Below are 27738 nucleotides of genomic sequence, written 5' to 3' on the forward strand. Positions count from 1 at the left end.
AAATAAAAATTAATAAAAATAAATAGAATTACCATATAACCCAGTAATTCCACTACTGGATATTTACCCAAAGTATATGAAAAACTAATCTGAGAAGATATATGCACCCCTATGTTTCTTTACATTATTATTACATTATTTACAATAACCAAACTATGGAATCAGCCCACATGTATATTGATAGATGAACAGAGAAGTGTGTGTGTATATACACACACACACAAAAGAATATTATTCAGCCATAAAAAATAATGAAATCTTGCCATTTTCAACTCCATGGATTGAAAGGGTAGAGGCTGTCAAGTCAAATAAGTCAAAGACAAAACACCATATGATTTTACTAATATGTGGAATGTATGAAACTAAGAAAAAAAAAGATAAACCATAAAACAACTCTTAACTATAGAAACAAATTGATGGTTACCAGAGGGAGGGTGGCAGGGAGAGAGAATGGGTGAAATAGGTGATGGGGGTTAAGAGCACACTTAGGATGATGAGCACTGAGTAATGTACAGAATTGTTGAATCACTATATTGTACACCTGAAACTAATATAACACTGAGGTTTAAGTATACTACAATTAAAGTAATAAGGAAAACAAAATAAACAAACAAACAAAAGAACCATGAATATCCTGACCACTTCACAGGGTTGTAAGACTCAAAAAATCCAATTTGTGTAGGTATACACACTGGTACATAAAGTGAAACATTTCAGCTGGTGCATAAACATAAAGGTTCTACATAACTATGAAGGAACGTACTCCAGCTCTGTTGTTTTACCTTGAATCCTAAGGAAGCAGAGTCCCAAAGAATCCCCTTTAAGCCTAGGAACAAGGTAGAGGGGACTTTCAAATGGCCCTCTTCTTACTGAGCATGAGTAGTTTACCATGTTTCTGTATACTTTTGATATTTAAAGTGGCAGAGAGGAAAAGTGAATGTGGTTATAAGAACTTAGTGAATCCTTAGAGAGAAACTGAGTGTGTTCAACTGACCCACGCAAAACACAACTATAGTGTTTAGTGCCTCTGTGGTGAACTAACAGAGACCTGAAGACATTAGGACTCCTAGGGCTGTTCTAGAGAAACACAAACCAGTACAAGACCCAAGTCTTGCACTCAAGAGAGCATCTAGCCTAATCTTCAATCTCTCTCTCTCCTCTCTCTTTCCAATTAAAAACATTTGCAAATATGCTGTAGGCAATACAGGTAAGCACAGGGGTGCCTGGGTAGCTCAGTGGGTCAAAGCCTCTGCCCAGAGGCTTGGGATCAAGCCCTGCATCCGGCTCTCTGCTCGGCAGGGAGCCTGCTTCCCATCACCCCTTCTCTTTGCCCGTCTCTCTGCCTGCTTATTATCTCTGTCTGTCAAATAAATAAAATCTTAAAAAAAAAAAAGATGAAAAAAACAGCTCATATAGTGGGTGACCATACTGCCCCCTTCATCCATCGATGGATTGGGAGACTAAGGCCTGGACAAGTCAGGTGGAGTCAGGGGGAAGCCCCACTTCACACAAATCAGTGGTGTTAGTGTAAGAAAAAGCCAGAGTTCTTGGCCCCCTTTCAGATAAAATTTTCTTGGTCTCACACCAACTATAAAGGAGGTTTTAGTATTCACTTGTCAATCTCAAATACAATCTAATTTTATTCTCTAAGGAATTAAATTTATTTTTCAGGAAGTCATATCACCTTAAGAGGGAAATAACAAGAGACCCTGTTCTCCCTTCCTTCTTCCTTCCCTTCACTCCTTTCTTCCTCTCTTGCTTTATGGCTCTTGTTTTCTTCAACCCTCTCTCTTCTTTCCTTCATAGTTATGTATACCTGTAAGCAGAGGACAGACACGACAGCAGATTTAAGTCAAGGAAGTATGATTTTCAATGGCCTATGAGAGCTCAAAACTTGGGACTGAGACTTTAAAACAGCAGGCTATCAACTTCAGTCCTGAATCTAGAAAGTTTTTTTTTTTTCCAGATAATCTGATAACATCTATGTAAAATTAAATTTTTATTATTCCCCAGTATATCACCATCATCTCCCACTCCTCAGGCTCTTTATCTTCAGGTTATAAGTAATCCCTGGCACTTGGAAATGAATGATCTCGTAATGGGTGTGGCAGTTTATTTGGACCTCATGGGGCCAAAGTAAACTGATTATGTGTTTTTCTCACAATCATCCACATTATCTGTTTTTAAACAGCCTTCTTTAATTTGAACTGAAATTGCAAACTTAGACCATTCCTAATCTTTCCCATTCCTAACTCAGAGGTCCAATCAGTTCATTTGATTCTTGACCCTGATCCTAAGAATGATACGCGTTTTCCTCTGACATGTAAAGGAGAGGGGAAAAAAAAAATCAGTTGACAATGTGAAAAAAATCTCCCCCATGAGTTCCCAATAAAGAACATACACAACATCAAACACCAATAGTGCAAAACATTTATGAATTTGTTCAGATCTTTCAAAAATGTTACAAAAAGCAAGCAAACAGTGAAACTAATGACAAGCTTGACACTAGTCAAGAAAACTAGTATCTGGGTAAGTCCATGCAGGCATGTGGGGAAAGGGAACCTCTGAGTATTTACTATGATTAGAACACTGTATTAGGGTCTTTTACGTATATCTTATTTGATCCCATTCAGGAAAAAATTATCCTGGACTAAGAGAGTATGACCCAAAAAACCCTAACAAAACAAAACAAGAACAACAAAAAGAAAAAACAGATTGTGTCATCATGCTAGCCTGTTATCCATCAAACTCACCCAAGGGCCATCTAACTCTCTTGGGAAAGATAACTTGAGTAATAATTCAATAGAGACCAGATTAGGGACCTTGTGAAGTTAGAGGTTGACTTACAGAAAATTGATAAAGCATGATGACATTTTATTTGTATTTTCAGATAAGGAAATTTACCTCCAGGATGATAGTTTTATTTCTCTGTAGGATGCTAACCAGTTTTAATATCTTACTTTGCAATCTCATTTTATCAAGGTCTTTCCTACTGATTAAATTCCCATTCTTCACATTCTCTTCAAATTGCTGTTATTCTGATGATGAGTTAAGTGGAACTACATTCATAGGAGAATTACATTTTCAATGATTTAAGAATTTATGCTTTGAGAATTATATTTTCAATGATTTAAGAATTTATGTTTTGATAATCCTCAAAACAACCACATGAGGTAGGTAGTATATCCTCATTTACAGAGGAAGAAAGGAGTCTCCAAGGAGGCACATTACCTGCCCAAGGTTATAGAGGTAAGAAGTAATAGAGCTAGAGTCTGAACACAAATCTGCCTGAATTCTTTTACAGGAGCTAAACTGGTGACTCACATGTGAACTGAAAATCTGCAGTGGAGCATCTCCAGAAACTAACCTTATCTACATGTGTTTATGTTTGAATTATAAACATGACAGCTAAGTATCAAAAGAAACTAACTAGGAAAGACCTAAGTCTGAGTATTTAAATAGTAATTGAAAAGGTTGTTTATTAATTTGTTAGGTTTCAAATCTAAGCTTTTTAAAATTGGAAATGTTGAAAGTATTTACCCATAAAATATTTGGAATATTATCATTAAAATGTGAAATTCCTATGCTATGCTGGCTTCATTAACAGTTCTGCATGATGCAGAGTAAGTTACTCCTGAGGTTGTCATAAAAACCATTGAAAAGTGTTTGGAATACTTAATAGAGAGCCTCTCTTGGATTTCTGAACATGTCCCTGAGAGCTTTGTGAATACATTTCACTAAATTCCCAGCTTATCCCACTGTTAAGATGCTCCAATCTACTTTGTCTATAGACCACTGAAAAAAATGAGGAACACCAACATGTTTTTCTATTCTTCAGACCATGAAGGTGAAGTGTTGTCCTGGGTAAACACACAGGTACATAGATACCAAGACTAGAGAGTCACAAGCTGCTCTTAGTCTGAAAGCACCATACTATATGTTGTACATCTTAAAAATGTATCTTGGGAAAGGTTGATCTTACATTTGTTTAATCCATCAAGAGGCATGCTGTTCACACCTGGGATATATACCTTCTAAATACCTCCTAATAATTGTATATCCTTTTTATCCACTTGAAGATCCATTCAATATATGTGCAGATTTACAAGTTTTTCTCCATAAATAAGATCCTAAAGTTTAGGTCAGTTGGTTCCTAGGCTGATGAAAATTTCTGTGTTGTAAGGTCTTTACACGGCAAATCATGACTTAGTGACCATCTGGCCTGGTTTCCCATAAAGTGTACCCCTATTTCATGGGTACTGACAGCTGTCTGCCACAGAGTTAAGTAAAGTGAGGCAATCTGTCCCACCCAAGCCCCTGACCCCAAATTTTGGAGCCAGCTGAATTTCAGTTTCAGCTGAAGTGAAAAGTCACTATGTGGTTCAAATCCATCTTGACTCACAGTTTCACTGTTTTATCCTGGCTAAAGCAGCTCACTGTGTCTGTGGTTTTCTTACAGAAATTTTCAATCCAGCTAGTGCTATTATAGAGTGTCTTTTCCAACCCTGATGTCAGGGGTGGATTTTTAGCTCGCATATTTTTTCCAGATGTGATAAGCTCTCCGTAGCCCTCTTGGTGAGCAAAAGCATATCCAGATCTTCTTGAGCTTGATCTGCGAGTCTGAGGCCTTCGGCTACGTAAGGGCCTTGCCTTCTTTTGAGCCTTTTGCCTCTGACGGATCTGGAGAGAAAGGAGACACAGAGTGAGATTATACATCTAAATGACACATTATAGGCCCTGGGCTACTTTTTGAAGAGAAAGCTCTTTCAGTAGAAACATCAACAATAACAAAATACTCAACTTCATTGTAAAAAGAAAGCATTTCACAGAAAAAAGAATTTCCACCCAAAAGATTACACGGAGCCTGATCAGTTTTCATACTACCAGGAGACTATTAAATAAGAAAGAAGTGTTAAGACAAGTTTCATTGCTGTGTTCTTCTTATGTATTTTTGTACAGAAGACTTTTCTAATATGCAGCATCCAAACACAGTCAGTATAACAATCTATAGTCCTATTCTCCCAAATAGGCCTTTTCCCTCTAAAGGGAAATTCTCAAGATCCAATTAGACTAAGAGAAGATTTAGATAATGAGAGACATGAATTCTCAACTCTTGTGATAGGTCAGTATATCATGATATTTTCAGAGTTTTGATATCTTTTGGATTTTTTTTTGTAGCCCTTTGAAGAACTTAACATCATGTGGATGGGTTTCCAATATTTATTTCATTTCCCTGTAAAGAATGAAGAGAAAAATATCCAAGGTTTGGTGCAAGCTGCCTTGTTCTCTGATTTGGCTGATCTCTTAGAATCTGACTTTCATGTCTGGAGAAAGCCAGTACAAGCAGAAGATCATGATCTGGAAGAAATGAGCATCATCTTCCTTCCTTCAGCTCATCCATCATTTTCTGGGTTTACGTCAGAATGAGCTCACGGAGCCAAAAGGAAAGGACAGACCTAACAGGGGAATCTGTGAATCATTTCAGAAGGAATCTTCACATGCTCTGGCCTCAGAATGGGGGGATATCCTGGTAAGGGAAGTTCTGCTTCAGTCCCTCTCAATATCATTGGCCTGGTCACTCACCCCACCAATGTTTGCCCCTTCTTATGATGCAACCACAAATGTGCGTCTCCCCTTTCTTTCTCTTTTTCTCTATCTGGGTCCTGACTTAACTTGATATTATCTTGCTTCTACTACTCCTCTCATGAAATATGTATTATTAATCCCTTGGTTTAAGAATTTCTACAATCTGTTCTGTTTTCCTTTCAACTTTGTATTTTTCAATCCAGTCGTGTTGCTGTTCCCTTTCTGAATCTGTTCGGAAGGTAGCATCTCCTTATGTTTCTAAATCTGCTACCACACTTCTGTAAAAACTGAGTCCCTTCACCTCATACCTTATCTCTCTTTTACTCTATCCTTTACTTGCCCTCATCTCAATAACTTTCCTTATATTTTGCCTTTACCTTAGAATAGCTGTCCAAAATGCTACCAGCTTTTTTAAGAGTCAAGTTTGAGAAGTGTTCAACTTAATTTGTAATTCATGACTCTCCACCCACATTTAGTCTAGACATTTACCTTCATTAACATTCATAAAGCTACTATATTCATATATATATATATATATATATATATATATATGTAATATGGACGGTTCCATCTACTGGTAAGTGATGCTGTATATACCTGTGGGTGTTCCCACTGGGAAGTTCATTAATCCTTTCCTGAGCTTCCAAATCAAGCAGAGAAGGATATGATTCCAAGACCCAAGAATCAGCCCCTCAAGTACTTATGAGCACTGCAATATACCTGGTCACTCAGGGTTGGGCATAAATCCATCTTCAAAAATCTGACTATCACCACAGGCACAACTGAAGCCACTGTTGTTAAGAGAATAACAAGCCAGATGCACTTCTGGGTCAAAGAATGTCGTACATTTCCTATTATTAAGAAAAAAATAGACATAATTATACAAAACATATTGAGTTCTTGAATAGATCGGTTCCTTGTCTATTCCCATAAGGTCTTTTTTGAAATGGTGAGGTTTGGGCTACCTAGGGAGAACCACTAGGTGTCTTCCCCAGTATGTATTATGTTCAGAGGTGATGAGAAGGCAAGAGTGGTATGATCACCACACTTGGGAACTGCTTCATGGCACAATCACTTGGAGATAGCCGATCAGAGCCAAGTGTTCTCCAATCCAGACTCAGTCCAGCTTCACTCATGAAGGAGATTCTCTCGTGGAGACTCAAGGTTCCTCAACTACAAAGCAGCCCTTATTTTTGAAAAGTACATTTGCTCTTAGAGATTCTTGAATAAAACTGCCATATCAAAACTACACAATATATGTGTGGGGTCCAGGCACAATCTTAATACCTCTGGTGATGGGAGAGCTTTACCTAAAATGGGCCAACCTTAATAATTCAGGTGGTAGCCTCAGAAAACCTGCCTCAAAGGACTTGCTGATCTCTCTGACACTCACTTGGTTCTGAGGAACTCAAGATTCCATGGAGCTCAGAGATGCTCTTGGGTTTGTGAAAAGAGCATTCCTCTCACTGGCAGACTGTGAATGCAGCCATCCAACATGCTAGTGCAATACTGTAGTGAAACTCCTTCCCAAGTCTGAAGCCAGTTTTCTTACTTTATACTCACACCTCATATAGAGATGTTTGTTTAAACGAAACAATGATGGTCAGTTAAGCAGACAAATTCTACAGGAACATGCCAACCCTGTTTATATGCTTAAAATAAACTTTTGTCCCTGTTGGTTTTCTAGGGATTTGCCACAATACCTTCAATTATCTAGGTCCCCTCTCCCAAAGCTAAAGTGTCAACACCATTTGAATGTGTTTTGGGTATGAAGGCTTGACTACTGATTGGTATGTCTGCATTTTCTGGCTTTGGAGGATAGAATTTGCCCAACAGTAGATTACAGTTGCCTGGGCAGAAACAAACTTGACTCAATAAATTAAATGTCTCTTTGAGCTCCTTGAAGCTTAGTATCCCCAGGCATAACTGGGAAAACAAGCTTCACTTTAAAACCACACTCCTGCTTGCTGCTGGCTACTAAGGAAAATTTTTTTTTCTTAAACCCCAATGTTGATCTAACTTTTGAGAATTCTCATTGGAGTTCAGTAATTAATTCCTGTAATGGCATGTGCTTAGCTGGAGAGAGTGGTCCCCACACGAACTACTTTCTCCAGTTGAGGCATTCCAGGCTCATTATGCCTGTTAAAATGATCTCTTAGGAATAGAAGTCTTCTAGCCAATGCACTGAACTTTCAGATTTGGAAACCAAAAGAAAAAAAAAATGGAAGAAAATAAGAAGAAAAAAGGAAGGAAAAAAACCCTAGAAATAGTTAAAGGTCATTCTTTTGTAATATGCTTATTCTTACTCATAACCATCATGTTTCTACATGGCTGCAATCTTTTGGCAAATAAAGTATTAATGTTACATATTAAGTAAGAATGGCGCAATTTAAAGATTTCCATGTACATTCAAAGCAAGGCAAAAGATGAAGAACAACATTATCAAGTATATGTGTACATTTAATTGGAATTACAATTTCGGGTGTCTTTGCATCAGTGGAAATGTATAACCTTGTAGTTGCTCTTATTTTGCCTTCTACATAAATCAGTTGTCTAAGAAATATTTTGCTGGATTTCTTAGACTAAATTCCTTAACTAGTGGATGCAAATCTCAGTCTCACCTGATAAAGATCAAGAAGGTTGATAATGTGCATCTCTCTTTTCCAGTTTGCTGGGATGAACTGAGAAATACCACTGTTACCAACTTATCTCACACATATTAGAGATTTCAAAACTTCTGAGAAAGTATATTAATAGCCTCATTGTGTAGTAAAGCTCAATGGCCCTCTGGGAATTCTCAGAATTGAAATGTGGAATACAATGATGGTATACTCCACAGATAGACCAGATGTACATTCTTTGTTGTATTATAGAATCTCAGGGTTTTAAGTTATTTTTGGAGTTCCTGTGCTCCCCATCTGCTGTTCAAATCAGTCTGCAGTGTTACCAACCAGTATAATCAAGACACAGTTGCTTGAATCAACATCATCATCATCATCACCATCATTATGGTTACCATTTACTGAAAAAGTACGATGTACCAGGCTACATGCTAAGCATTTTATATACATTGTCTCATGTAACCCTCACATTTCCTCTGAAAATAGAAACTATTTTCTATTAATATCTCCAGTTTAGAATTTAGACATCAAGACATGAAAAGAAAAAGAAATCTGCCCAAGGTCACCCAGCATTTAAGTGGCAGAGCTGACACCTGAGCTCTGTCTAACTACAAAGGCTCCTCTTTGTGCCCCTTATGGACTAATGTCCAGCAATTCTTAGAGTGCTCAAAATTATACGTAATTTCTTTCCTATCTAAATGCAAGTAAGTTCTACAGGTGAACTTTGGCAGTGATAGTGGTGATAATGTGGGATCAAAGGAAGAACCCAAGACTTCTTTCTCTTCCTTCTGTTATACATGAACTCTTTTTTACAGGCCTTCAGGTAGCCCTGATCTATGTGCTATGTCTCTTGTTTGCAAAGGGACAATCTATTACATCTGGGCTGTTGGGAACCTATAAGCAGCTATCACAGTGATTCTTCTACATCTGGCAGGGACAGCAGAAACTCATCTTTTGGAGCTCTTCTCAAGCCTGAAAGACTTCAGATGCCTGGCTCCATCCATTTCTAGAGAAAAGATTATTTTTCATCCCTAGTCCCACCCAACACAGAAAATAAATTACACAGAAAAATAAATAACAGCATGATACCAGGCCCCCATAGGTAATAGGACGCAACTTACCAACAAATGGAAACTGGTTTGGGAAGATGCCAAAGATGCCATTACTGTGCATCGTAAATAAAATGGAGAAATAAGTGGCAATGCTGCCCCAGATGAAGACGTGATTAATGACAGTCCAGTAACTGGTATCCAAGGCTATCTGTAAACGAAGTCAAATGCAAGGGGAGGTCTTTGAGGATTAGAAGAGAACCATTTTACAGAGTGATGCGTTCCCGGAATTGCTCTGTGAAGAAATGCTTGCACATATCTACCAGCCAACCACAGGTACTCCTACTTCCTGGGAACTGACCTGATTATTTCTGGTAGACAACTGACTTTAGAAATCACATCTGCAAGCCATTATAGCTACCAAGGTCGAATCAGAATCAGGAGATAAAATGTTAACCTTTTACGTGAGAAATAAGAAAACAGAATGATTTCTACTTTCAAAGTTCCTTTCCTGGAAACTTATAAACCTCCAGGACTTTCCAAATTGCTCTTAAAGCATTTCTGTTGGGGAAAAAAAAATCTTCAGTAGTGAACAAGTGCAACATTTTATAATCTGTACGTAAGTTTTCACATGACTATTTTACATGGGCATATTCTGTTTTACATCAATATTCTAACTCATTTGCTAATGCTTATTCTTAAATTATTTAATAACAAAGAAAATCCTTAATCCTCTTTTGTCATAGAATTCAGAAGCAAGGATTCATGGTGACCTGCGAGCTTGTTCACAAGCTCTTCTCTCTTCCAATAACTTGTGGCAACACACTAAAAAGGGCCTGCTACCAGGGAACCAAGGGTGCCACTGGCAAATATGAACCTTGAGTTTTCAGAGAAAAACAAGTAGGTTCTGGAAACATTATTTGCATCTCTGGGGCCCAAATGGTCCAAGTGAAGGTTTGCGCTTCTAGCAGAGTCTTCTTCAAGACCACAGATTTCTCACCTGCCTGAGGGGGGTCCAACTTAAACAGTAAATAGACTTTTCCCTGCATAGGGAGACACATTTCCACTTCCCACTTGAAGTTAAGTGTTTTTTAAAATCTTGTCCCATTAAAAAATTGTTGGCAGCCTTGGATATAAACTGCAGGGGTTATAAAAGGACAGCTTTTTTTTTCTCTCATGAGGCCTGAAAGCAGAGAGCCCTGCCATCTATCCTCTGCAAAGAGATGCTGGAGTTTCAGCTCATTTGGCTGCCAAGACATTAGGCCAAAATCTTCAACTGTACCTTCCACCACCTGTCAATTGATCATCAGCAAGAGATACCAACAGCCTGACCTGTATGGGTATGAGTACAAAAATCACAACCAATTAAACAAGATTCAGCTGGAAAAGAGAGAGAGAGAGAGAAGAAAAAGGAAGAAAAAAAAAAGGTGGCTCCTATTGAGGCAGAACTAATGGAAAAGACAGACAAGCAATATAAGCAAATAATAATAATAATAATGAGAACTCTTAAGGGGATGCAATTAGATCACAGAAAAATAAAATTCTGGAATAAAAAAGCATTATTTATGAATTTAAAAATTCAATAGAGAAACCAAATAAGAATAGTCACTGATGAGAACTGAATTAATATTCTGGAAAAAACAAATGGAAATAATCTCTCACAACACAGAGCAAAAACCTTGAAGAAATGGAAAAGATATGAGACATGGATGGCAAATCCAGAGATTACAGATCCATGGGCCTAACATATAAATAATGGCATCTTAGAGCAAAAGAAAGAAAGAAGTAACAATCAAAGAAATGACAGAAGAAAACTGCTCTGCTATTGTGAAGAAATAGCAAGATTTTCAGATGGAGAGGGCATTCTAAATCCTAGAAAAATTAAAGAAAGAAGTTACCTTCTAGTGATATTTGTGAAGCCCAAAGACAAAGAACACAGACCTCCAGAGAGAAAATATATTACTTAGAAAGGAAAGAGGATCAAGCTAAGTTCAAACCACTACAGCAAAACTGAGTATAAGCAGAACAACATTTACAAAACACCTAAAGCAAAAGTCTCTGACTCGAGAATCCCATGCCTACCCAATGTATCATTTAAATGGAAAGAAAAAAAAGAAAAGATTTGAGCTCAAAAGTATACTCAAAAGTATAACATTTATACACCCTTTCTGAAGAAACTACTCAAGGAAACTGCTCCAAATAAAAATTCAATTAGGACTAAGATTTCAAAAGCGTGGAAGACGAAGAGCATAAAAGTGATGGTGAGCAATGATTCTTAAAATTTGTGGTTGGCTATAAATGAGTAATAATGTGAAGATGAGCTATAGTATTAACTTACAAAAAAATCTGCAATGGTCAAAACATATGTTAAAGGAACATTTAATAACACAGTGGAACTATAATTCTAGATGATTAACATATAAGAGGGGAATAGGAGCAGGGAGGAAGAAATAAGTAGATGCATCTCCAAAACTATTTAACTTGGAAATGGACAAGGGAAGGTGTGAACAAGATGCAATTTGGTGAAACATTTGGTGAAGGATATAGTTATTATTTAATTTTGGTATATTACTATGGAAATAGAGATTTAAGAGACTATGAACATGGGAGAAATCACTAGTAAAATGGGAATGTAAATAATAAGACTTGTAAATTATTTATGACTAATGAGATATTTAAAAATCATGATTCACAGACCTGTACCCCTGGGGATAAAAATATATGTTTATAAAAAATAAAAAATTAAAAAAAAACCATGATGCATCTGAGTATGAAAAGGAAAAAATGGAAATAAAGTAATCATAAAATAACATGAAAAGAACAAGATAAAATATATGTTACTACAATAAAAATGAGTAGTTTAACTGCCTTATCAAAGGAGAAAACCCAAAAGAATGAGATAAGCAATGAAAATGAAAGGGTGGGTCTAGATTACATCAGGTATATGCAGGCTAAGAAAAGCAACAGAAGTAAAATATTAAAAAATAAAATTTAGTTAACATTTTATCATAAAAAAGATTAAAACTATAAATACTACAAATGACAATCCAGAACATCACATTGCAAATAACAGAGCCTCAAATTAAATAAAATCTCCTTAAAGTACAAGAACTTGGTAAGAATCGTAAGCACAAGGAAAAAATTTAATACACTTCTCTCAGTATCTGACAAGCATGGTGGTTCTCTGAAAATCTGTGGCTAACCTGGCATCCAGTCCTCAGTGTGATCAGAGCCAAGCTGTTAAGAGGTAGTAATCATGTTTTCACTACAAAAATGCAACCATATGGCTGGGTGTTGTTCCCAGAGGTGCTATGCTTGGCTGTGGTTCTCCCTGGTTCATTTGTCCTCCTGAAGATTCTGGAGCTTCTGCAACTATAATTCTTTTTGGAAAGTAATATAGCAAGATTAATGAAACTTAAAATATACGTACTCTCGGACCTAGCAATAAAAAGAACAAAATACCATGTTTCATCCATCATCTCAGTAAAAGTGAGTTCTGACTCCAGAAATTTCATTTCTAGGAATTTATCTGTCAGTACATAAAATGTATATTCTAGTATATGCCTTGTAGCATTGTTTCGATAACAGCAACAACAAAAGAAACACCCTGGATGTCTATCAATAGAGGGCTGATGAATAAATTATTATATACCCATATTGTGAAATTCTGTGCAGCTCTTAAAAAGAGTAAGATAGCTCTGAATGTGTTGGTTTGGAAAGCTGTTCAGAGTATCTTGCTAAGTAAGAAAAGTATATTATAGAATAATATGCTAGCTATGCTGCCTTTTACTTGAATACATATGTGTGTGTCCCAAAGCAAAGAAAAAATATGGAAAGAGTTAAGCTATAGTAATCATAATAGTAGTTAACCAGGGTAACATGGGGAAGAAAAGGAAGGTGGTTCGTTTTATTTTAAACACTTCTATAGTGTTTGAAATGTTAAAAGGAGCATTATATGATTCAAATAACAAAAAAAAAACTGATATTTTTTTAAAAATAGAGACTGCTAAAGTTTGGCCTATGGCATCAGCAGAACACATAAGATTTATAACTGTAATTATAGACCATGGAAATTTTATGGGGGTTGCTACCCCAATGACAAGTCAAGCTTAGACAGCGAGGAAAGGATATTAATGCTGCTGTCAAAGTGAGCTTATTCACAAACTCCTGAAACTTATTATTCTATATATTAAAGACAGAAGTTTCTGCTTGAAGCCAAAATTGTGGAGTTTTCATGGCTATAAACATTTATGAGCTCAGGTCTGAGAATTCTATGGTAAAGCAGACATTTTCAGGGCTTCTGAAAAATATAAGTGGAAGACTAAAATGACACTAACAGGCAATCTACATTCCTCAAGTTGAAGTTTTCACATTGAAAGAAGACCTGTGTGTAGGTGTCCCCTTGTGGAAGACAGAGGAGGACCACGAGTTCCCTGTAGCATCCCACTTCTCCCTATAAAGAAAGGAGGTTCACAGGGACTTGGAGTTGGGGACCTGAGATCAGAACTGTGTTCGAACGCTGGCCTGCCACTGTCAGTGTGATTTGAACTCTAACGAGTCTATTTTCTTATCTATAGTAATAGCATTTATGGTTCAGAGGACTGGGAAGAGGATTAAATGAAATAAAGGGATTATCTGAGAAATAATTCATTTGTATAGTAAATGTGCAATTAATGGGCGCTGTTGTTACTCTGAAAATCAGAAGCCCTGACAGAGGCAAGTGGGCCAAGTTTGCTTTTAGTAACTCTGAGCTCTCTTCTTTATTCTCCCAAAGATTCTCTTTTCCCCAAACCCCAGTGCTTCTAGCTTTAGGACTGCTTGCTTTTCTTTCTTCTCTTCTTTCTTTCTCTTCCTTCCTCCGTTCTCCCTTCCTCCTCCTCCTTCTATACAGACAAGAAAGTACCTGATATCTTCCTTTATGTTCAGTCTAATCTTTGTTCTCAGACGTCCTAAAACTTGCATTTTAACCAGTCTTACTGTAGAGTAAAAGACTTTGCCCCAGACCACATTGGAGTCGGAGAGATCTGGGCTCCAACCCGGGATCAGGGACTCACTTTGTGGCCTCAGACAAGTCACTTAACCTCTCTGAGCTTCATCTGTAAAAGGGGACAATAATACCTACTGAATAGTGACACTGAGAGGATTAAGTATAATTCACGGTATCATTCATAGTAGTGATGATGACACGGGTTTCTGAAGGCTCCCCTCGAGGACAGGCCTGCTTTGGTAAGGGATAAGATGGGTATACAATTAAGACAGGAGGGATAGTTGTGTACCTCAACCAAATTCTTCTCACTTCCTTTGTTCAACTTTCATCTCTCTCTTCACATCTTTCTGCCCGTACATCCATTCCACAAAAATGGATTTGTGTCTGACACTGCAGTTTAAGTTGGAGCACAGCAGTAAACAAAGCATGCCACAACTTGGAAATTGGTGTCCATTCTCACTCATACCTACTCTGCTTCCAGACCTCCATCTCCAGCCTGGATCTCTCCTACATTGCCCTCTTGCCAAAAATGTCCTCCATCTCCTAGCTGATTCAGGACCCTCCAGCACTCAGAATTAATGGCAGAGGGTATGGGTGAGGGGAGGGAGAAATCAGGTGGAGTAGAAATCTCTGGGACAGGAGTATGTGGATAAGATCTAGAGGACCTCAGTTTGTACATGGCGAAGAGGGGACAGCCACCCAATGGTGAGACCCAGCATCTCATCTTTACGAGTACAATTCCGTGTGTGCATCGCTGCTTCCCAAGTGTGCCTACCTAACCCAAGCCCCTAATAATTGTGTTGTGGGAAATACTTGCTTCACGTTTTTCATGGAACACTCACAAATGCCTTTATTAAAAATCACTGACTCAGAAGATAAGACTACTGGGTCCTCGTCCTAAACTTGCAATGCAGTCACTCTGTGATCTAGGGCAAATCTTGGGCCCCCGTCTGATATATGAACTTTAAATTATACTGCTATGGTTTTAACATATGACAGCCAATTCTTTGAAATTCTGCTAAGAAATGGAGCTTAATTTTCCCCTTGAATGGAGAGGGCTAGATTTAGTGACTCACTTCTAATGAATAGAGTACAAAAGGGAAACGTGGTTTATAATGGAGAAACCTGAAAATCATCATCTTAACAAGTAACCAAGGTCACAGTCACCAGTAATAAGTCATGCTGATATCACATGATCCCTGACAGGATGTGACAAGAAGGTATATCACCTTTTTGTGACTCTTCCCCCCAAATCCCCAATCTCAATTTATTCCTAAAGAAACATCAGACAAATCCAGAAACATTCTATAGAATATCTGACCACTGTTATTCAAAAGTGTCAAGGCCATGAAAGACAAGGAAAGACTGTAGAAAGTCAACTGCAGGAGACTAAGGAGGCATTACAACTAAATGCAATGTAGGACCCTGGAACCGACTAACGGTCAGTAATGGAAAAAGTGAGGAAATGTGAATTAAGTCTGTAGTTCAGTTAATAGTACTGTACCAATGCTATGTCTCCTTTTGCGAATAAACAATGTTTTTAAATTAGATTGTTTCTGTGGTCTCTCAATTTGTGAAAAAGGAGAAACGGAACTATGACATCCAACAGCAACCATGTACTTTATGAGGAAAGAGCTTCTAAATCTAAAATCAGTGTAAAAACACAGGACTGGCCTTGCTATGACAGCATATAAGAAAATAAATTATGGACAAAGAAAAAGATACATAGGAATATCAACAAGGTTTTTTTAATTAAAAAGATAATGTTAACCAAAAATTATAGAATTAATTATGAAAAACAGTTTCTCTAAGGATGAATGTCCCTCATATCCTTTCCAGCTAATATTTTAATCCTTACTTATATAGCAGATGATGTTAATGACAGTTTGAAGAATATTTCCCATTTGTTTCTTACTTCAGATATTGGTTTTTTATCTCAGTTACTGCCTTCCAAATGATTTCTTGGAGTACCAAGTAAGAAGCCTATCCTGGTGAATAAGCTGTTACCACTAAAGAGATGTCCCACAGCAGTCCTCCCCATCGGGAAGAGAATCCAGAGAACAGGAAATGTGCCTTTATGGCAAGGAGTAGATCACTTAATTCTCTAGGCTAGAAATATAACAGTATACACAGTCTGCTCAGGGATCAAAAGGCAAAAAAACAAAACACATTGGAGTGTCTAGTATAACAGTAAGAACTATAAGAAACAATGGAACAACAGCTTCTTGTGAGGTGATATTCACCCTGTCCCAGTAATAGACTATCAGAATGAATGTCTTAGCTATACAAGATGCTTTAAGTTACTCCATTATTTCCATCTTTGCCAGAGAATGAACATAGGGGAACTAGACATGGAGGGTTTGCAAAGCAACAGCATGCTTTATTTAGTTATAAGAGAGAAAAACAGAACTTTCTGAGTGGAGAAATCTGGTTCTGTTTTTGGATGCTACCTGTCTGATTCTGAATTATGAAATTCCAAGTTGTCAAGTGTTTGATAGCTTTGGTATAGGTTTAATAACATTCACTTAGACGGACCAAGGAATAGCAGAAATGTCCTTTAAAAGCAATATGTTTACATTGGTGGCATTTAATGCAATGTTTATTTTTGAGTCATGAAGAGAAAGTCTGGGGCTTAATGAGATTCTTTTTTGGAAATGACCAGCTAATACTTGTAAAAAACAGATTGTTTAAAGGATAGAAAAAGGACTGACCAAAGGCAATTTAAACTCTAAAAATGAAGTCCTTGACTGATATTTGCTCCTTAGAAAAAAAAGAAAAAAAGAAAGAAAACAAAGCAAAAGAAAAAAACAGGCCACATTGCCTACTGCATCCACCCAGAGGTACAGATTTTAATGATTAAGAAAGCTTTTGTGAACTCTGACATTGGGGAGGGTATGTGCTTTGGTGAGTGCTGTGAAGTGTGTAAACCTGGTGATTCACAGACCTGTACCCCTGGGGATAAAAAATATATGTTTATAAAAAATAAAAAATTAAAAAAAAAAAAAGAAAGCTTTTGTGAACTCTAACTCAATATCGAATGGTTTTGCCTACCATTTTCATTAAGAAGGAAATAGAAACACTCAAAAAGCCCAGTGAGGTCAATGGCTCATCAAAAACATCCCTAGCAGTAGAGCTTCTCTGAATGTAAGGTTCAGATAGGTCAAAATATAACACTGAACTTCTTGAATAATTTCACAGATATGTATTACCAAATAAATTTTAAATCTCACTTTAATGCCTGGAAATTATTAAGTGATAGAAACCATGGGAAAGTTTCTCTCTGCCACTGTTGAAAACTTTTCTTTTCCAAACCCAAGAAAGAAGCAATAGTTTAATCATTTCTCTTTATATACTACACTCCACCCCAAGAAGTAATTAATTGTGAGGTTTCTACTAACAGAGAGGTTATAGACACTAAATGCTAATTTACCACATCTGGTCATTTACATTAAAGCTTTCTGTTTCCATCTCAAAATGTGTAGTTAGAAAACTCCAAGATTCCTTTAGGGTTATTATTATTTTTTGCCCCAACAAGTAGACAAAATCAGTCAACAAAGAAAACGAATTTTAAAAGTTGTAAAGCCATCAGGTTAAGACATTTTCAGCAACAAGATTACCTGCACACTGACCACAATGACCAAAGATGTAGCCATGGTAACTGCAAAAGACTGGTAGTCGGCTATGTGCTGCCCATCCTCTCCAGCCACATTGTAAAAGGCTCCATAGGGGATGAAGAAAAGGGCCAGCGAGGTGTAGATGCCATGTGCCATGCAGATGAAAAATTGACGCTTGTTAAACAGTAGGTTCAGCTGTCCAGGTTTGTAGAGCTGGGGATAGTCCATGCTGTTCTGGTCACTCACATCCTATCAACAGAGTTACTTCAGTGGAGGAGGTTTGAGGAGAAGTTGGAAAGGCCCTGAATTCCCCATCTCGGGAAAGAGCAAGTGCATTTCTAAGCATACCCTATAAACATGATTCATTAACTGTTTTCATTCCCATGATAACCCAGAAGATAATCAAATGATCCCAATTTTATTGAAGAGGAACTTGAGCCTCCAAGTGATACTCAGGGGAGATCATATAGCTTTTACAACAGAACCAGAATTTGCACCCAGATCGTTGGTTTCAGAATAAAGCTGCTTTCCTCTCCTCTCTTAAAGCTGCACTCATGTTCCCAGGATTCTAGTACATCCTATGCGCCCAATGGGGTCCAGGGATTAATTGCCAAGACAGGGAGTTGAAGCTGAACCTGAGGAGCTAAGTGTTCTGCCCAGTGAGAATTCTGATACCAGCTGTTCAGGACATAAAAACTGAAACAATGAGAAGGAAACTTTGGCCCCAAACAGGGTCCTGGGAGAAACTAAAACAGTGCTTCCCAAACTTAGTGTGCACACAAACCACTTGGGGAGCAAATGATGATTCAAAGGTTGGGGTTAGGGTCTGAAACAGCATTTCCAACCAGACCCAAAGTAATGCTTTGAGCATCAAAGCCAAATGCCCAAACCAAAAGGAGGCAAGGCCTGACCACTGAGGACATCAGAGGACCGGAAGTAGAGGGGAAGCAGCTAAATAAGGAGCAACACAGGCATCAACTCTGGGGACAGACCAAGTTCCACGTCCTGCTTGTGGCATGGCCATGGTCTTGTTGGATGGGGTCCCATGAAAAACATGACATACCCTGAGTTCAAACCACAGTTCCACTGCTTAGCAGGTATATGGTTTTAAACTGGTTATGTAACCTGTTTGAACCTCAGTTTCCTTATCTCCAGACATGCAAACAACAGCTCCTCTCTCACAGGACCACATGATTAAGTTCATGTATTCAGGAGAGTTCTTGCCACTCCATAAGTAATAAATAACAGATGCTTCTATAAATAATAATACATGAAATAATGATGATGATAATAAATAATAATAGTGGTAACAGCAGAGCAATCTCAGAGTCATGTGGCCTGGTACTAGGCTGAATTCTGTCACACACTGGCTGTCTGGCTTTACAGCAATGACTTGAGCCTTGGTTTCCTCTTTATAAAATGAGTGGATCCTAGATGGTCATGGAGGCCTTGCAGCATCACATTCCATGACCATGTGATCAGTTTAGGGGCCAAGTTGACAAAGTGGAAAAGGACAGAGGCAGACACTCAACTAGATGGCAAAAAGGGGCCTTGTTATATATATTTTTTTGAATTGCACAATAACCATCTTTTCCCAGAAACAGTCTTATTTTTATTACTCTATTCCACATTCTGGGCAGTTATGAAGCACCAAGAAAAGAAACACATGGACATGGGTACTTGGAAATCAATATGCTTAATCCTTTACATCAATGGCTTTCAAGAGTTCATTACTTTTTTACAGAATTCCACAAAATATGTCATTAACAAGCTGCCCTTTTTACATAAAAGAAGTGAGACAACTAACTAACAAAGGCACAGAACAGGAGAGTGGAATGAGCTCATAACATGAAGATTTATATTTTGCAAAAGACAGCTAACTTTGGGCCAGAAAAATGAGGCCTAGCTAACAGGTCTAACAACAGTCTGGAGAAAATCTGGTCTCCTCAAATACACTTTCAAAAAAATTTTTAAAATAATACACTCTAATTGTGCCATGGAAACTCCTCTGGCTATCCTTCCACTTCCCCACAGGATGCCAGACATCTTCCCCCTTCCAGGAAGTACCTTCCAAGGCAATAAGTATGCCAAAGATCCACCATTTTGGTAACTGACTGTCTCCCCTCTCTCTTCCCAAGAATTCTGAGCTAGAAAAAAGACTGTGTCCTTCTCTCCGTCACTGTGGGGCTTCATATCTTCCTCTGCCATTGGCAGGGTATTCTACTGGCCTCTAGTTCTCATTCTGAGCTGTTCTGGCCAAGGATATTTCACCACAAATGCAGGCCCTCTGCCTCCCAATGATGAGTTCCATCATTTTCTATCTATCACTGCATGGTTCTCTGTATTCAGGGTTAATGCATCATTTCCCAGGGTTTGAATGACAAGGCACTAGTTCTGAGTCATATTAATAGGTGTTATATAAAAAATACATAAATAGAAGTATAGTCATATAAGCCTGGGAAATGCTGGACTAAAATGAAATTAGGCTGGGTAGCCTAAATTTGACCAGAGAACCATTTGGTGGGAGAAGGATCTGGAAGGGTTTTAGATCCATGCAATACCTGTTAAAACAACTGAACTTCTAGGACTCTTTCCATGATTTGTGCTTTCTCCTTAGAAGCTAAAAGCTACTAAAAAGCATCCAGAAAGCAAAATAAGTTATAAAGACAGAAAAAAAAATACATACCTGGTCAAAAATGCCCATGGCTAAAACAGGCAATGATGTGTAGACAATGTTAAAAAGGGTAATAAACCACTGGTCATAAACAGTCTGAAAAGAAACAATATATCAGTGAGAAACACCATCCATGGAAGAGTATTCCTTTTTTAGGATTTTGGGTTAAATATCTCAATTTCCTGAGATGGGTGAGAGTTTGATATTAGATACAAACACCAGTTCTCCCCTAGGCTCTCTCTCTTATCAGCTTTGCTGTCTCATTGGAATACCAGATCCTCTAAACTTCAAATTTTTCATCTCTAAAATAAAACCATGCTCTCCAGTTGTAGTGGGATGAAAGGAGACCACATATGCAGAATACCCAACATGACACTAGACACATGGAAGGCCAAAAACCCCGTGGTAGGGTATTTCATTCTTCAGGTCTTCAGTGGCTTATATAGTTAATCCAATGATCTGATCTAAGTGACAAACAAAGAATCCACTAAAATCTTCAGAGGGAGATGCAGAAATGAACCTGTCAGCCCAACCCTGTGTTCAAATGGAGAGTTTTTTTCTTGGGAATTGATTTAAAGGAAAGTGGGCATGGAGCTAGTTGCTCAATACACTGGGTATAAACAAGTTAGACAATTAAAATATCCCCTAACACTTGTTTAGAGTATTTTCTTGCATGAGCCTCACTAAAAGCCAATGAGGCATATGAAACAGTTGTTATATCCCCATTTTGTTGGTAAGCACATAGAGATGTAGAAACAAAATGTAATAAATATTATAGAGCTTATCATATGCAAAGGCAAAAACTAAAACCTAGGTCTCTAGCTCCTAACTCAGTCTAGTCTACCATTCTGTCATCCATTCATCCATTTGTTCATTAAGTATTTGTCAAAAATCTATGATGTGCCAGGTACTAGGTTTTAGGCAATGGTAATTTAACATGCTATAATCACATAGAAACTCTTCATAAAATTTGCATTCTGTTGGTGGAAAAAAATAAATAATTAATAATAAATATTTATATATCTATATATATATTTATATGAGTAAGTAAGTAGATAATAAATACTAGGGAGGAAATGTGGATAGGAAATGTCAGAGGATTGTAATTTTAATAAGGTGACTGGAGAAAAAGCTCACCAAGAAGTGACATTTGGAAAAGATCTACAGGATATAAGGGAACAAATTATCAAATTATGCAGCTTTCTGGGACAGAAGCACTGCATACTGCAAGTAGATCCCATGAGAAAATCCTGAGGAAAGAAAGCATCTGTTCAGAGAACAGCAGGGCAGCCCAACTGGCTATGTCAAAGGAATAAGGAATTGGATCCTATGTAGGTAACCATGGCTTATTCCCTAAGTGAAATGGGAAAACTCTAGAGAATTTTAAGCAAAGGAGCAACCTGATTTATATTTTAGTAGAATCACCCTGGATACTTGCCCTGAGAACAGACTGAAGAGGGGCCATGATGGAAGCTGAGGAACCAATTAGGAAGCTAACACAGTAGCCAAATGGAAGAGAGGGGTGGCTGGGCCAAGTGACCAGCGGGCAGGTGTGCTGAATTCTGAATATATTCTGAAGGACATATTATTCTTAGAAAAGTTCTGAAAGCAATGAGGAATCTTAAACACAAATGTTCCAAACAGAAGCTAAAGGTAGATTCCATATAGTTGTATAATTAAGGTAATCCATTAAATTATGTCCTGTGCATGTAGGTTATATCAAAGAGAAAATATTTTGGTGTCTTTATTGCTAAATCTTGATTTGGATTACCCTGTTTTCACTTCATTGTTTATTCTTAAAACGAGTGTATATTTGTTCAAGGAAAAGGGAAATGAAGGCCAGTTTTCTAATGCCAAATCTCAACCTAGACTGTTCTGTTGAAGTTTCACAGGTGGCTTTATTCAACAGTGAATAGACCAGGCACTGTGAAATACAATGATTATTGTATTCTGAGTAAAGTTAGCCCAATAGCAAGAAGTAAGGACATTCCTGCTGTCAATCATCTTGGGGGGAGTTCAATCTTAGGGCAGGGGAAAAAATGAGAACAGAAAAGGGAAAAGGAAGAATGGGGTAGATGAGAGAGGGAAATTGTTTTCTCTTTTGTGTATCTCAGAATTGAGGTCTGGAATCCACATAAGAAAGATCTGCTCAACATCATTCTCTTTGAGGGTAGGTCAAAGCAAAGCAGAAAAGTTTAATTCTACCACCAATAAATAGCTGAGCTAGGATTTAGACAAGGCAGCAACATTAGGGACCATACTGTCAAGAGGAGTGGGCTTATGACTAAAAATAACCACTTCTAATAATCAGTTTTAAAGTTCTCTAATTGATAATTCCCTTTTATTTATTTATTTATTTGTTTGTTTGTTTTTGACTTTTTTTATTAATTTTTCATTTTTTATAAACATATATTTTTATCCCCAGGGGTACAGGTCTGTGAATCACCAGGTTTACACACTTCACAGCACTCACCAAAGCACATACCCTCCCCAATGTCCATAATCCCACCCCCTTCTCCCAAACCCCTCCCCCCAGCAACCCTCAGTTTGTTTTGTGAGATTAAGAGTCACTCACTTATGGTTTGTCTCCCTCCCAATTCCATCTTGTTTCATTTATTCTTCTCCTACCCACTTAAGCCCCCATGTTGCATCACCACTTCCTCATATCAGGGAGATCATATGATAGTTGTCTTTCTCTGCTTGACTTATTTCACGAATATCATTCTTAATGGGGGAAAACTGAGAGCTTTTCCACTAAAGTCAGGAACATGGCAGGGATGTCCATTATCACTACTGCTATTCAACATAGTACTAGAAGTCCTAGCCTCAGCAGTCAGACAACAACAACAAAAAAAATTAAAGGCAACCAAATCAGCAAGAAGAAGTAAAACTATCACTCTGCAAATGATATGATACTATATGTGGAAAACCCAAAAAACACCACTCCAAATCTGCTAGAACTTGTACAGGAATTCAGGAAAGTGTCAGGATATAAAATCAATGCACAGAAATCAGCTGCATTTTTTTACACCACCAAGACAGAAGAAAGAGAAATTAAAGAGTCAATCCCATTTACAATTGCACCCAAAACCATCAGATACCTAGGAATAAATCTAACCGAAGAGGGAAAAAATCTGTACTCAGAAAACTATAAAGTACTCATGAAAGAAACTGAGGAAGACATAAAGAAATGGGAAAATGTTCCATGCTCCTGGATTGGAAGAACAAATGTTGTGAAAATGTCTATGCTACCTAAAGCAATCTACATATCTAATGCAATCCCTAGCAAAATCCCACCCATTGTTTTCAAAGAAATGGAACAAATAATTCTAAAATTTATATGGAACCAGAAAAAACCTCAAATAGCCAGAGGAATATTGAAAAAGAAAGCCAAAGTTGGTGGCATCACAATTCCAGACTTCAAGCTCTATTACAAAGCTGTCATCAATAAGACAGTATGGCACTGGCACAAAAACAGACACATAGATCAATGGAACAGAATAGAGAGCCCAGAAATAGACCCTCAACTATGGCCAACTAGTCTTTGACAAAGCAGAAAATAATGTCCAATGGAAAAAAGACAGTCTCTTCAACAAATGGTGTTGGGAAAATTGGACAGCCACATGCAGAAAAATGAAATTGGACCATTTCCTTACACCACACATGAAAATAGACTCAAAATGCTTGAAGGACCTCAATGTGTGAAAGGAATCCATCAAAATCCTTGAGGAGAACACAGGCAGCAACCTCTTCGACCTCAGCCGCAGCAACTTCTTCCTAGGAACATCACCAAAGGCAAGGAAGCAAGGGCAAAAATGAACTATTGGGACTCCATCAAGATCAAAAGCTTTTGCACAGCAAAGGAAACAGTTAAGAAAACCAAAAGACAACTGACAGAATGGGAGAAGATATTTGCAAATGACATATCAGATTAAGGGCTAGTATCCAAAATCTATAAAGAACTTATCAAACTCAACACCCAAAGAACAAGTAATCCAATCAAAAAATGGGCAGAAGACATGAACAGACATTTCTGCAAAGAAGACATCCAGATGGCCAACAGACACATGAAAAAGTGCTCCATATCACTCGGCATCAGGGAAATGCAAATCAAAACCACAATGAGATACCACCTCACACCAGTCAGAATGGCTAAAATTAACAAGTCAGGAAATGACAGATGTTGGCGAGAATGTGGAGAAAGGGGAACCCTCCTACCTTGTTGGTGGGAATGCAACACTGGAGAACAGCATGGAAGTTCCTCAAAAAGTTGAAAATAGAGCTACCCTATGACCCAGCAATGGCACTACTGGGTATTTACCCTAAAGATACAAATGTAGTGATCCGAAGGGGCACATGAACCCAAATGTTTATAGAAGCCATGTCCACAATAGCCAAACTATGAAAAGAACCTAGATGTCTATCAACAGATGAATGGATAAAGAAGATGTGGTGTATATATATATATACCATGGAATACTATGCAGCCATCAAAAGAAATGAAATCTTGCCATTTATGATGACATGGATGGAACTAGAGGGTATTATGCTTAGTGAAATAAGTCAATCGGAGAAAGACAACCATCATACGATCTCCCTGATATGAGGAAGTGGAAATGCAATGGGGGGGGGGGTGTTGGAGGGTAGGAAAAGAATAAGTGAAACAAGATGGGATCAGGAGAGAGACAAACCATAAGAGACTCTTAATGTCACAAAACAAACTGAGGGTTGCCGGGGTGGGGGTAGGGCGAGGGTGGTAGGGTTATGGACATTGGGAAGGGTATATGCTATGGTGAGTGCTGTGAAGTGTGTAAACCTGGTGATTCACAGACCGGTACCCCTGGGGCTAATAATACATTATATGTTAATTAAAAAAAATTTTTTTAAAGCATCAATGAACTAACAATCCAGTGGAAATTTGCCTGTTAAGATTAGGGAAAGAACTGGAACTTAGGAACTACTTCAAAGCCTAGGATAATGTTATCTTTCTCCAGAAACGGTTTACTTCCTTCTACCAGCTGCTGAGAATGGAATGAAGGCCTGACGATTTGGGGGCCAGCCAGCTGTCCTGCCATAGCACAGTTCGCTCTATTGCCAAGAGGCTTCCCTTGGGTCTCAGCCCAGAGTGGAATGTTCCATCAGGATCTCTACCCTTTATGGGTGTTGAAACTTGTCCCTCTAGTCCCAGGAAACGACCCAAAGCAGATGATTACAGCCTTCTCTATTGCCTCCTGTAGACCATCAAGAGTCCCAAGGCCTGTGGCTCAGAGCAGTACAAACTTCGAGGCTCCCAACCCAAGAGTAGGAATGAAAACAGGGTCCCAGACACCAACTCCTGTCCACCAAAACTGCAGGTTGGACTCTCTTTTCTCTGGACAAGCAACAGTTCCATATCTCGATGTATATCAGCCTTCATGCACCAGGAGACATAAGAAAATTCTCACAGCAGCTCTGGTTGTTAAGAGTCCCATGCACACAGCAGCTCACAGACATCAGAATATCCACCTTCATGCACCAGAAGACATAAGAAAATGCTCACAGCAGCTCTGGTTTTAAGAGTCCCAAACCAGAAACAACCAAAAACATCCATTAGGAGTGGAATGGAGAAAGACACTGTAATATATTGATATAATAGAATACAACAGAATAATGAAAAGTAAGGAACTATAAAACCACACGTGAATTTAAAAAAATACATATGGTTGAGCAAAAAAAGCCAGACAAAGAAAGAAGATTCCATATTAATAAAATTTTAAAATGTGTCAGCCTGATCTGTGTGGTTTAGGGATTCAAGCTTATATGGAAAAATTATAAAACAAAGCCACAGAGTGATTGTAAAATTTCAGGGTGATGGTTACTTCTACACCATTGGAAAAAGAGCAACTAAGAAAACGTAAGAAGAGCTTTGGGGGTCTGGCCATTATCTGTTTCTTGCAGTCAATTATGGCTACATAGATGCTCATTTTATAACAATTTGTTAAGCTGACATTTATGTATTTTGTACTCTGTAGATTCATTATATTTTATAATATAAAAAGGGAAATCTGTGGCCTTCTGTTTTAGTCATTGTGTGGTGAGACTTAGGACACTGGAAGGATTTTTAAAATCCTGAGCCCAGGGGCGCCTGGGTGGCTCAGTGGGTTAAGCCGCTGCCTTTGGCTCAGGTCATGATCTCAGAGTCCTGGGATCGAGTCCCACATTGGGCTCTCTGCTCAGCAGGGTGCCTGCTTCCTCCTCTCTCTCTGCCTGCCTCTCTGCCTACTTGTGATCTCTCTCTGTCAAATAAATAAATAAAATCTTTAAAAAATAAAAAAAATAAAAATAAAATAAAATCCTGAGCCCATATCACACCCCAGGCCAGTTAGTATCTTTTGGGATTGGGATGTTAAAGGCATTGATAGTTTAAATTTTTTTTTTCAGGTAATTCCTCTATGAAGCCAAGATCAACAATTTCACTTGCCCCTATCCAAAAAGAAAAAGAAAAAAAAAAAGCTGACACAAATGTTCAAGAATTTGATGATGGCATCTGACTTTCATTCCTCCAATATATCAATTTATGGCACAATTACAGTTTAGAAAATTTTCTAGGGGAGAAGCCATCCAACTAAAGTCTTGTAGCCCCAAGCAAAACCGGAAGCTATCAAATCACTTTTTCTTCCATCTCCTCCACCATTCAGGGGCCACTCATGGAGAAGAGATGATTTCAGGGATTAGGAAGAAAGAGAGAATCTGGGAAACTATGATGTGAGGGGCTAATGGTCTGGCATGAAGTTCCATCATCATCACAAACAAATCAGCATTAAAACCCACAGCTCTTTGGCAGCAGCATTTGCAAGTTGCCTAGATGTGAAACCTCATTTCACAACTGGAACAAGAGAGGACAGGAAGGGAAAAGTCAGTGAAAATAAAGTTTAAATGAGTTTTTGCAATTCCTTGGAAGAGTTTTTACTGCCACTCAGAATCACAATAACAAAAAGAACACTAGCTGACCCTTACTGAGCACCTACTATGTACCAGGCACCATTTTAAAGGCTTAGCCTATACTGACTCCTTAAACCCTCACAAGAGCCTTCTGGGGTTGGTACTACTAGCAGCCCTCAATATAAAGATGGGGAAACTGATGCCCATCCGACCTGTTAGGAGATTGTCCAATGTCATACCTGTAACACAAAGATTTTTGAAGTGTGGCCTGAGGAACTCTCAGGGG

At 38.1% G+C, this 27738-nt stretch overlaps 1 protein-coding gene across 8 annotated transcripts in view; it reads right to left on the reverse strand.

The window, feature by feature from the left end:
- Positions 1 to 2416: 2416 nt before the first annotated feature.
- The window catches only part of ATP8B4 (ATPase phospholipid transporting 8B4 (putative)), a 248892-nt gene continuing 223570 nt past the window's right edge, over positions 2417 to 27738 (reverse strand). For 7 of the 8 annotated variants that reach the window (XM_045067867.1, XM_004755458.3, XM_004755457.3 and 4 more), the window contains 5 exons: positions 20544 to 20627; positions 17861 to 18106; positions 9329 to 9467; positions 6307 to 6437; positions 2417 to 4680 (listed from right to left, as the gene is read on the reverse strand). In XM_045067867.1, coding sequence (XP_044923802.1) covers positions 4399 to 4680; positions 6307 to 6437; positions 9329 to 9467; positions 17861 to 18106; positions 20544 to 20627 — 882 coding nt within the window. In that variant the 3' untranslated portion in view covers positions 2417 to 4398. The remainder of the gene's footprint in view (positions 4681 to 6306; positions 6438 to 9328; positions 9468 to 17860; positions 18107 to 20543; positions 20628 to 27738) is intronic. The other variant, XR_006602907.1, reaches the window with a different exon arrangement.

The sequence above is a fragment of the Mustela putorius genome, unplaced genomic scaffold (assembly GCF_011764305.1).
Source record: "Mustela putorius furo isolate JIRA1106 unplaced genomic scaffold, ASM1176430v1.1 tig00003898_pilon_pilon_pilon, whole genome shotgun sequence".
NCBI lineage: Eukaryota > Metazoa > Chordata > Mammalia > Carnivora > Mustelidae > Mustela > Mustela putorius.